The sequence below is a fragment of the Cervus canadensis genome, chromosome 5 (assembly GCF_019320065.1).
Source record: "Cervus canadensis isolate Bull #8, Minnesota chromosome 5, ASM1932006v1, whole genome shotgun sequence".
Lineage (NCBI taxonomy): Eukaryota > Metazoa > Chordata > Mammalia > Artiodactyla > Cervidae > Cervus > Cervus canadensis.
In genome coordinates, this window is record NC_057390.1 from 26,387,134 (window position 1) to 26,398,736 (window position 11,603).

The following is an 11,603-nucleotide window of genomic DNA, read 5'->3' on the forward strand; positions in this document are numbered from 1 at the left end:
AAATCAAGGCTCCTTGACTGGAAACAGAATTAAAGAGAAACCAGATTCAATGCAGAGGAAGTTGGGGGTAAATGTGGCTGAAGATTTCAGACTAGGGAAGCCAGAGTGGCCTCCTGAGCCCTGGGTCCTGAGATCCGGCTCCCAGGCGCCATATGCCCCCCAAAATTCGAGATCCTGGGGCGCCCCAGCCCGCGGAATCAGCGTAGGCGTGCGGTGGGCCCCATGATCTCATCTCTCCTTTCTTTCTCTACACTATTAGTGCTCACATAGGCAGAAAGAGGCGGCCCGACGTGCACACCGTGTGCAAACCGTGCTGGCTCCCCTGGCCCTCGGCCTCTCCTTGGGGGCTGGCCCCCGGCCTTCATGCAGTGTGGGGAGCCTCTCACCTCCCAACAAAATTGCCCCTTTAATTGCTCATCCCTTTCAACAACTATATGTCCATGGCTTGTAAATTTTCTGGACCAACTTCTTTGGGGAAGAGGGGAAAAGAATTCAGAGACAGAAACGAGGAGAGAGAGAGAGGAAGAGAAGGGGAAGTGGTGAGATTAAGAGTTGCAAAGATTTTTTTAAAAAATTCTCTTTCTCCCCCCTTCTCCCTCCTTCCCTCCCCCCCCACCCCCCCCACTCTGGCTAAGTGGTAAAACCGTCCTTACGTTCTCGGTATTGATTGGCAGGGCTGACAGTGATTGGCAGCGGTTGCCGTGGCAACGCTACAACGACACGCCGCAGACCAATAGAAAAGCGAAACAAAATGTTTCAATGCTGCACTCACTGTGGATTTAGGGGAGATATTATGAGGCTGTTGTCATTAGGGCGATTGCTGTGGAATCGCTGAATCTTGACTCGGCGGTGGTTGGCTCTCGCTCGCTCTCTCCCCCTCTCCCTCTCTCTGTCTCGGGCTCTCTCTCTGCGCGCGCGCACCGGGCCGCTCTTCTTCCTCCCTCTCTATGTGGCTGCGCGGGTGTGTGTGTGTGTGGATGTGTTCGGGGTGTGGGTGTCCCTTACGCCCTTCCTCCTCCCCCTCCTCCCGCTCCCCCCTCCTTCCCTCCTCCGCCTCCCCCCTCTCCTCTCCCTCCTCCTGGTCCTCATCGCCCCTCTCCTCCTCTTCCTCCCCTCTCTCTTCCTCTCCCTGAATTTTCTCCTCTCCTCTCAGGTCAGTCCATGGTATTCCGCTCCCCCCTAGACCTCTATTCCTCCCACTTCTTGTTGCCAAACTTCGCCGATTCTCACCACCGCTCCCTACTTCTGGCGAGTAGCGGCGGCGGGAACGGCTCGGGAGGCGGCGGCGGCGGCGGCGGCGGGAACGGTGTGGGAGGCGGCGGTGCTGGCGGAGCGGGAGGCGGCGGCGGCGGCTCCAGGGCCCCCCCGGAAGAGTTGTCCATGTTCCAGCTGCCCACCCTCAACTTCTCGCCGGAGCAGGTGGCCAGCGTCTGCGAGACGCTGGAGGAGACGGGCGACATCGAGCGGCTGGGCCGCTTCCTCTGGTCGCTGCCCGTGGCCCCCGGGGCGTGCGAGGCCATCAACAAGCACGAGTCGATCCTGCGCGCGCGCGCCGTGGTCGCCTTCCACACGGGCAACTTCCGCGACCTCTACCACATCCTGGAGAACCACAAGTTCACCAAGGAGTCTCACGGCAAGCTGCAGGCCATGTGGCTCGAGGCGCACTACCAGGAGGCCGAGAAGCTGCGCGGCCGCCCGCTCGGCCCGGTGGACAAGTACCGCGTGCGCAAGAAGTTCCCGCTGCCACGCACCATCTGGGACGGCGAGCAGAAGACGCATTGCTTCAAGGAGCGGACTCGGAGCCTGCTGCGGGAGTGGTACCTACAGGACCCCTACCCCAACCCCAGCAAGAAACGCGAACTGGCGCAGGCCACCGGCCTCACTCCCACACAAGTAGGCAACTGGTTTAAGAACCGGAGGCAGCGCGACCGCGCCGCGGCGGCCAAGAACAGGTCAGTGGCGGGGGCCCCGCGGCCTGGCTACCGTCTCCGGGGACGGGGAGGGGGAGATGGGTGGAAAATAGGCTTGAGCGGACAGGAGGCAGGAGGCGAGCGGCTGCCGGGCGCGCGAGAAGCCTAGACCTCTTGGTCAGTTTGGAGAAAGTTTCCGCTTGCCCGGGAGCGCGGAAGAAGGGCGAGCGTGGTCGTATGGGCTGTTTTTGCCCTGAAGGGGCTCGTGTCAGTGTGGAGAGAGTATGGATGAGGTCCTGAGTGTCCATAACCTCTGGGTCGGGTCCTTGGGAGCCTTAGCCCCGCGCTGCACCCGGGCCAGCCTTATCAGACCGGGATCCGGCTCTGGGCTCCGCTAGAGCCTGCAGACAGGGAAGGAAGGAAAGAGCTCCTTGCCACCTGGCTGTTACTTCCACTCACTGCAAAAACCCTGGGAGGAATCCACGAAGGTCTGGGAGAGGAAATTGAACTGGGTCCCTGCCACAAGGGGAAAAGGCCGAGGTGGCCACCGTGCAGCAGGCCTGTTCCCAAGGCGTTGCAAGTTGTCTGACCAGCAACTGGAGAACCAGGCTGGGAGTGGAGAGGCCGCGGCTGTCGGTGCAGCCCTCCTGCCCTAGCCAAGGAACATGCCGTTGGTCCACTAAGTTAGGGAATAAGCAGGAAAAGTTGCTTTGCTGCCGATAAGTTGGTCACAAAGTCACAAACTTGTACTGGGCTTGATCTGTCAGCAGAGCTGGGCCTGGGGGAAGTAGGGAGAAAAAGTGGGGAGGTGCCGGGGAAGGAGAGAGTTGGGTGAAACCCGGAGGGAAAGCCTGTATCCTGAGCCTGCCTGGGTGTGCCCTGGCCTAATGCACTGCAGGGAGCCAGGCCGCAGCTGCTGACAGCTGCCTGGGCTGCGGGTTGGGTGTGAATCCCTGGAGGGAGGGAGTGTTTTCCGGTTTAGGTGGCCCAGGCCTGAGCCTTTGGCCCTCTCACCCGTGCCTGTGGAGCCAGTTTTTCGTCCGATGAGGGCAGCGCCCAGGACCGGGAGAAGGCCTCCTTGTAGAGAGAACTCAGAGAGACTAGGTACTGGCAGCCTGGAGCGGGGAAGGGGCAGCCAAAGACGGCTCTACAGTCTCCTCCTGCCTCCTCTATCGCCCACTTTCTCTCTCGCTCCTTTACCCCCGCTTTTCTGCTCCCAGCTTCACCATTTTCGCTTCCCCCGATCTTGCGCTCTGCTCAGGGATCCAGAGAGCAAAGCCAACCGGTCCTCCACGGGAAAGGCAGCGGGCGAGCATCCGGCAGCTCTGGATTTGTGCTTGGGGGAGCTGAAGCAGGAGGCAGGGAGGGGACCTGTCTGCTCCAGGGACAGCCAACTGAGTCTGAAGAGTCCCAGGGTCTGGGGAAGTAGAAACATCCTGCCTCTCCCTGACTTCTGCCCCTTTGGGGCTGGGCCTCTTTCGCAGCAAGCGCCCAGGCCTCCCCAGGCGGCCGGCCTGGCGTTCTACTTCTTCCTCCGAGGCCCGCCCTACTTTGGGAAGCTTTGGGAGGCCCCAGAGAACCCCGGGAAAAGGGAGACGGGAGCCTAGACCGCCCTGGGGAAGGCTCTGCTGCGCTTGGGATCGGCTAGGTGCCCGCAGGAGGGGGATGAGCGCAGAGAGCAGAGTGGGGGGTCGGGGTGGGGGGGCAGTGGCGAAGGGCTCTGGGTTGGGGAAGGCGGAGTAGAACGGGGGTCGGCAGGCCCGGCTCCCGGCGGCGCGGGCTTGGGGTGGAGGCTTGTCGGAGCTGGGTGTTGGGGCCGCAGTGTCAGGGCGCGCGCCGTTTTCTGTCTCCCGCAGGCTCCAGCACCAGGCCATTGGACCGAGCGGCATGCGCTCGCTGGCCGAGCCCGGATGCCCCACGCACGGCTCAGCAGAGTCGCCGTCCACAGCGGCCAGTCCCACCACCAGCGTGTCGAGCCTGACGGAGCGCGCGGACACCGGCACCTCCATCCTCTCGGTAACCTCCAGCGACTCGGAATGTGATGTATGATACCCAAGGCCGCCCTCCTCCCCCCTCCCCGCTCCTTCCCCTCCTCCTCCTTGACCGCCTCCTCTTCCTCCTCCATCCCCAGAACAAACCGAAATCAGGATACACAATCATACACACACCTAAATACACACACACTTCCACTCCAGCCAAAAATATATAAAAACCAAGAAAAATAACAAGTTAAACGCAAACCATCAGCAACTCCCAACCACCACCTACCACCACGGCCACCCCAAAGGACCGCGACAGCCAACAGACAGTCACAAACGCTGATACTGTGGGCAGACAACATAAAAGAGGTGACAATTGTATACTTTCTAGGACAAGCACGGCTTCTCCTTTCGGTTCCCACGGACCCGGCACCCCACCTGCATGACGATTTATTTGTATCTGGGAAAATACTCTCTCTAGTTAAAAACGATTTAAAAAGAGTCGACTATACAAAAACCGACCGCCACCACGACGACAAGACGACAAAAGCAAAACAGACAAAAAGAGAAGAAAAAAAAAAAAAAACCCGCCATCTCCGTTCGGAATTTGTTAAAAAAAAAAAAAACTCCTCGAGAGGGAAATAGCAAATGTTTCTCGCCTTTTGTTGCGCTCTCTCTTTTCTCCTCTCTCGCTCTCTTTCTTTCTCTGTTTTTAAGTCCAAGTATTGGTCAAACAAAATGCAATCTTCTGTTTTTTGTTCAGCAGACAATCATTTTCTTGTTAAGCACCTTTTTCTCTCCACTCTGTCACTGCCTGTGTGGGTACTGGTTATAAATGTGGAAAAAGAATAGTTATGACTGTAACAGATTTTTATTTTTATTTCAAAATTTTATATGAATTATGTATATCTTAATGATCGGTCATTTTCCCAGTTTGTAATATATGTGTAGAAATTGCCTGTATATGATATTGCTTTTTCTCCTCTCCCTTTCTCTTTCTTTCTCTCCCACCTTTTCCCTCCCTCCCCACTCACCTGTCTCTTTCCTTTTTGGGGTTCCCCTCCCACTCGAAGTTCCTGGTGTTGACTTGGCAGTCAAGGTGTGGCTTGGCGGGCTGGGTGAAGAAGAGGGACCCTGTCGCTTTGCAAAGCGGAGAGTGAGACTGTAGTATTCTTATGCAAAAGCTATTTCAAGTATTTCTTAGCTGCTTTGGAGGTATCTCTCACTCCCCGTAGGGCGCTTTTACTGTTATCTTAACTGCGTGTTTATCTATATGTAAAAACTTTCTAAAGCAAATACAGTATTCTCCATTTTCTTATCACTCCCCGGAGACTGGTGTTTTTGTCCGCCACTGTGCCTCAGCCCTGGGGTGCAGCGACCTGGCCTTTGCTTCCACTCCCACTATGGGGCCACTGAAGCTGGGGCAGAATTTTAAGGCTGAATCTGAATTTTTTCCTGGAGAAGGGGAGAGGGTGGTAAGATGGGAACAGGCCCTTTGGAAAAGACCCAAAGTCAAATCCTGAGAGAAAAGGCAGAGATGGCGCAGGGAGAGGCGACCAGGGCCAGTTTCTTTAGCACCAGATGCCAGGCCTAGATCCCCAGGGACTGCAGCCTTGTCTTGGCCCCCGTGGGTCTTTTGGTTGTTACTGCTTTTTATTTTATTTTTTTTAAGGGGAAATATACAAGGTTACCAAATGCAGGCATAAATATAGAGTGGAACTGACAGGTTTTGTCTTCTTAAGTGGGGGTGGAGGTGGGGGGACTACTGTAGGCTGGGTGAAGAGGTCGTTTGAGGAGTTCAGGGCCTAGAATCAGGATGGAACCCCTCCTTGCCTTATGGCTGGCTGTCTCCTTGAAATTTCTGTCTTTCGGGATCAACTGGAGCCTCTCAAGCATTTCAGAGTTAGGTTATACTTTAAATCGAACCCGCCCTCTGCCCCCCAAATCTCTGCATTTTGCCAACCAGGTTCCCTCTGGCCCCAGGCCTCCCCGCCCTGCACAGGGTGGAGGGGTGAGGGTGGGGGCCCGCGGCTCCCTGTGATGGCCTGGCTGGGTGCCTCTACCGCTCTGGTGCTCTGGGCCAGGTTGGTCTGTGCCGAGGAGGAGCCAAAGAGGTAATTTCTGAAAACTTGCCTTCACTTGAAAGTCCAATTTCCAGAGCAAGGAGGATTAAGGAGAAACGTGCCTGGAATTTTGCACCAGTTTCCAAACTAATTTTGATTTCCGATTTCCTTTCGTCCCCATCCTCGGCAGTACCATGGCGTTGATGTGGGATGGGCTTTGCAGAAAGGCGGCCAGGAAAGGAGTTGCCCTGGGCAGAAGTGGGGCCTTGTGCACCTCGGGCTCCCGCTTGTGTGGAAAAGGTTCCCACCTGCCTCCTTGCTTAGAATCAGGACATCGTGACCACAACCACCTTGAGAGCTTTCAAGTTCGGAGGCCCGGCATCCCAGTATCAGCGTCTCTACTTGTGTTCACTGCCCAGGGTGGTTGGGGGTGGGGGTGGGGGGAAGGGAATGTTCCTCAAGGAGCCATAGTTCCTGCAGTAGTGACCCAAGTGGTAGGCATTTGGGGAAGGGGCTGCCTGGATCCTGTTCAGCTTGGGCCTCTGATCAGATGCACAGAATAATGTCTGGGGTGAGGGGCTCTGTCTCCTACTATCGTTTTCAAATGGCCTGTCACATACCTGACCCAGACCTTGGGCCTGGAAACCCAAGGCGTGGCTGCTTCAGACAGTGTCTGGATGGACCCTACCCAACAGACCAATTAGAAGTGATGGGTGGACAGAAAGAAAGGGTGCTGCTGGAGGATGACCCCTTGAAAGGCCTTGACTGGTGACACCAGGGAGAAGATGACTTTTTCTATGGGGACAGGGGGCAAACCAGTGGAATTAAAATGCTTCCTTCTCTCAACATACCTGGCAGAGAAAGCATTTGGGCATTCAGTGCCCACTCCTCCTTTTCCACTTTATCCTCAGGGGCCCAGGCCCCACTTGGTGTCACCAGCCAGCTATCTGTCTTGCTATCTCTCATCTGCCACTCTCATCTCCTCATCTCTGCTAGGTCTGTACAGATACCAGTACTCCACTCTGCACTGTCTCACCTTACCTATGGAGTCCCTGCAGGACAGGCATGAGTGCTGGTTGTGAGTGGTGTGGACGTGTGCAGTTCTGAAAGCTGACTTCCACCATTCAGTCAAGTTCTCTATATAAAGGTGTGCATGTGTTGTGATGTTTGTTATAAAAGTGTGTACATGGAGTCCGTGCGTGCCCTGTGTTTTCATGTCTACTGCCTATAGTGTAGGTATTTTGGGGTGGCTTGGGCAGTTTCTGTGTCCCTAGTTCTGCAAGGAGTGGGTTAAGTACACCTACAGGATGCTGTGTGTACAGGAGTTTCTGTGCAGTGGACAAGTGTCTTGTGAGTCTTGAATCTGGTGTGGACATGTGTGGGTTCCCTTGTTCTAGTCAGTCCACCAGGCAGCTGCCCACCCCTAATCCACCTTCCTGTTCCATTAAGGAATGGGAGTCCTGGTGGGTCGTCTTTGACCGAGGGTGGGGGGAGCCAGGCTCTTCTGCTTCCACAGTCCACCCTGTACCCTGATACGTTTGGATGTTACACTGGATTTGGCCCCTGCCCCTTTAAATATTAGAGAGAGAGGGAAAGAGACCCCTTTCTGGCCAGATCTCTCCTTTAATCGGCTGCCTGCCCCTTCTCTTTCTGGGTCCCTCAAAGCCACAGCCAAGGCAGTCAATGTCCCAGGAGCCACGGGGGCAAAGCTCAAGGGCAAGGCCTGGCTGAAGCCCTGCTGGGGAAAAGCCATCGCAGCCAGCCGCTGTACAAAGTCTCTACCACCTGGGAATGTTGCAGATTGTGCCCTGGCGAGGGGAGTGTGTGTACTTTCTCGGCAGAGTGGGTAAGCAGGACCCAACGTTCATTGGCCCTCCTCTGTCTGGACCCGTGGCAGCCCAGGGGCCAGCTCCTCTCCAGGTGCCGTGGTACACGCTGCCCTGGGTGCATCCTGCCTGAACGCCTCCCCTCTGGCACCCCAGCCAGCACACTCAGGCTGGAAACCTTCCCTGCGTGCATAAGCCTGTGGGGGTACCTGTACCCCCCTACTCTAGGATGGGTCGTCTACTCCAGGATGTGATGGGCTTAAAGAAGAACTGCCAATTTGGGAAGATTTTCTTCATTCCTGCCTTCCTCAAAGAAAACACAATGGCGATCTGGGATTTGCACCAGAAACCTGAACTTGCAGAGTGGGATGCAAAACCAGGAAAATTTATATCAAAGTCTTTGACCTCTAGAAGCTGCCTGCCTGAGGAAAGATAGGTCATTCCACCTCCTTTGCAGCCTGCTCACCTCTCCCTCCTCAGCCCTGCCCCCAGCTCTGCCCTGAGCCCCCACCAGACCCCTCTTTCGGCCCTCCTCAGAGCCTGCGGAATCGACTGCCCAACGCCAGTGCAGTTGATTATCCCTGGCGAGACCTACAGCTGATTAAAATGAAATGACCTGGAAGCTGCCACGGCGCAGAGTGGGAATGCTGATCAATTGTGGGATTGGAGACACAAGAGCCTGGCTGGCCTGGGATTGGGGTTGGAGGCCGTGGGACTAGCCAGGGATGACTGGACTTGCATGCACAGAGGGCTCCAGTGATCACTGGGAGGGCCAGGCCCAGGCCTAGGTGAACCAACTGGGGGTAGAACTCAAACCCTAGGGTGGGCTGTGGTGGTAGAGTGGCTCCCTCAGCTTCTTCTGAAAGGAGAATGGGTTAGCCTGGAATATTCTGGACCCAGCTCATGGCTCAGGTCGCTAGAGATCACAAGTCTGTGTTGCGTTAGGACTTGGCTTCTCAGAGCAGGGGGTGTCTCTGTCTCTTCTCCCTCTCCCTCTCTTTCTCTGTCTCCTTCCCTGCCTAGGTCTTTGTGCGGCTGTCACCTGAGGCACCCACTGCCACCTTGGGGAATTTCCCTGGAGCTCCCCTAACCTCTTTACCCCCAAGATCTGGGCCGAGATGTCCAGCCCCCTGGGATGCTTGCCCCAAGTTCTTGGGCTCAGGCCTACTCAACTTCTCACCACCTGGGCCCCTTCCGGCCCCAGCTGAGCTGAGCCTCCACTGTCCCAGTGCCCCGGCCGGGTGGGTGTCTGGCCTGCGGGAGGGCAGGAGGGAGCCGGGAGGAGGGGAGCAGTGCTCGCCGGCTCTGATTTCTCCGGTCAGCTGAGCACAACTTTCCATTCGGGTGTATTCATGCAGGGGCTGATTGAGCTGGCTGTGTCAGGCGGGGCTCTACAGGAGCAGACAGGCAGAGCCAGCCTGACAGAGGCTACACCACACACACACACACACACACACACACACACTTATCTACACAAATATACCCCCCCCATGTTAGGCACACACCTCAACTCCAAGCCATGTCATCACAAACCCAGTAGAGCCCTCTCCCTCAGGCATCCGCATGCCCTGAGAGCAGTTTCCCAACATGTGTAAACCTTCCCAACACAACACAGGGCCTGCCTGCCTTTCTGATTTCCTCTTTAGAGATTCCATATCGGTCCTCAGACACAAACACAAGAACCCTTCATTCTCCTCCCCCGCAGGCACACTCTCCAGGGTGCGCTCACTCCAAACTGCACAGATGCACACAAACGTGGTCAGTTTCACAACCGCATCCTCCTTTGGAGCCATCCAGAGCTATTCACAGCGCAAAAGAAACACATCTGCATAAAATCGTCTTTGCACCAAGAACATTTGGCGTGGAACCTGTGATGCACAGTGGGCTAGGGCTCACCAAAATTTCACGTCAGAGAAGAGGAACAGGTGAGCGATACAGTCAGAGAACACAGCCACCACACATCCACCAGAAAACACATGGAGGATACACAGAGGAAGCCTTCAGATACACAACATACATGCGCCAACCCAAAGACATAATAGAAATGCCACCGGGAGACCCTGCAACCTCCAAACTTCAGTCTGACTCCAGGTACTTGAACACCACCCATTTGCTCAACCTCACCTACTCTCGCAGCACACGCGTGCACGCGCGAGCGCGCACACACACAGCCTTCCCACTCTCCTGCGCAGAACAGAGGCAGGGTCTCCACTCCCAGCAACATCTCCCCACTTTTCACAGAGAAGCCCATGACGCTCACGGATTTACACATACACTTTTTTTTTTTCGGAAAAGGGAAGGGCCTTAACCTGCAGGAGTCGAACCCTTCAGACACTGAGGATGTTACAGAATGTGCTGGCAAGAAAGGACGGCACACGGAAAGGCACAGACACTTGTATGCATCGCCTCCGGCTCTCACTGCCGGACTCGGGAGAGCCTCTTCGCGGGGCTGGAGTCGCTCTACAGACCTCCAGAGCGCAAGTGTTCTCCCCTAGGAAAAGATGGGCTTGGGGCCAAGGATGAGTTCTTGGACCTCTAGAGGAATCGGGGGACTGTACTCAGCCCAGGAATCTCAACAGGTCTGAGGGGACCGAGGCAAGGCCCAGCGGGGAGGGGAGCCCGGCGGTGTCCGGGGGTGACGCGGTCCCTGGAGTCTGGGAGGCTGCCGCCGGGCTCCGCGGGACGCGCTCCGCTCCTCTCCGGCCCGCTCCCCCTCCCAGCTTTCTTGGCGCTCTCTGGCGTCGGGCCTTTGTCCCCGCTTCCCTGGCTCGGACTCACGCTTTCTTCTTTCAGGCCGCTGGGAGGCGCTGTGGCCGAAGTCCCAGCCTCTCCCGGCCAGACGCCCCGGCTTCGCAGCCTCGCCCCAACCTTCCCCCGGGGGATCCCCGCGGTGCTGGGCCGTCCCTGGCGAGGGCCCGGCTGTACTTGGGGAGGCAGCCTGGAGCCCTTCCAGACCGGCAGTAGCTTTAGTTTGTTGGGTTTTGAGATGACTATTTACCATCATAACTAATTTGCGACTTTTATTAAACAGAAATTCCTAGCAGGGCCCCTTGATGACTGAACGCGCTGCTAATTACGGGCGTGCGCGCCTCTGGCTCGGTAGCCCGCGCCCCGCGCCGCCGCCTGCCGCCTGCCCTCGCCAGGTCCGGGGCCCACTGGCGCTGCAGGGTCAGGTTGGACTGAGGGGGTGGGGGCAAGGAGGGACCGAGGTACACCTGAGGATTTTTGGAATCCGGGCCCTGGCACCACGGCCTTTGAGATGGAAGCGGCTCTGATTTCACGGGAAGGAAAAACTGAAGCTCAGGAGGGCCGTGGCTACAGTCACACAGCCGGCATGTCCCTTCACCCCGCCACCCTGTGCCTCTAATGCCGCCCCCGCCCCCGGCTTTCTAGCCCGTGCACTCTGGGTAGCTGAGGAAATACTTTCCTAAGAACCTTAGGTGGGCGCAAAAGATGAGGAAAAATGGGAGAGAAAGGAGTTGGGAAGGCCCAGGAGTATTGGCCCCAGGCTCTGCCCGTCTGGAGGCATCTTCTCTCAAGCTCCTGAACTTGGACCTTGCAGGGAGGTAGCCCCAACTAAAGGCTCCTGCTTCAGGGCCCAGTTGGGAGAGAGGCGCCCAGCAAAGGGCAGCGGGCTGGATTCCCGGGAAGCCCAGAGGATGAGTGGGATTTCAGCAGGCTCCTCCTCCAGACTGGACAGGGCGCTGCGGGAACCACCAGCTCTTCCTAGAGGCATAGGACTCCATGATGTGTGTTTGGATGTGAAGTGTGTGTGTCCACGTGAACCTTGATGAGTGTGCAGTGAGACCGTCCACATTCCCCCAA

The 11,603-nt window shown here is 56.8% G+C and overlaps 1 protein-coding gene across 1 annotated transcript; it reads left to right on the forward strand.

The window, feature by feature from the left end:
• Positions 1-963: 963 nt before the first annotated feature.
• On the forward strand, positions 964-5,210 carry SIX3 (SIX homeobox 3). Its single transcript, XM_043470445.1, has 2 exons — positions 964-1,952; positions 3,767-5,210. The coding sequence occupies exons 1-2, from the start codon at positions 1,162-1,164 to the stop codon at positions 3,957-3,959; spliced, it is 984 nt and encodes a 327-aa protein (XP_043326380.1). The 5' UTR covers positions 964-1,161; the 3' UTR covers positions 3,960-5,210.
• Positions 5,211-11,603: the final 6,393 nt, after the last annotated feature.

Excerpts from the sequence above, each read along its gene's own strand:
- SIX3 (XM_043470445.1), top strand. The coding sequence starts at position 1,162 with ATGGTATTCCGCTCCCCCCTAGACCTCTATTCCTCCCACTTCTTGTTG. Across the intron at positions 1,953-3,766 it reads GCCGCGGCGGCCAAGAACAG|GCTCCAGCACCAGGCCATTG; the intron begins GTCAGTGGCGGG and ends TGTCTCCCGCAG.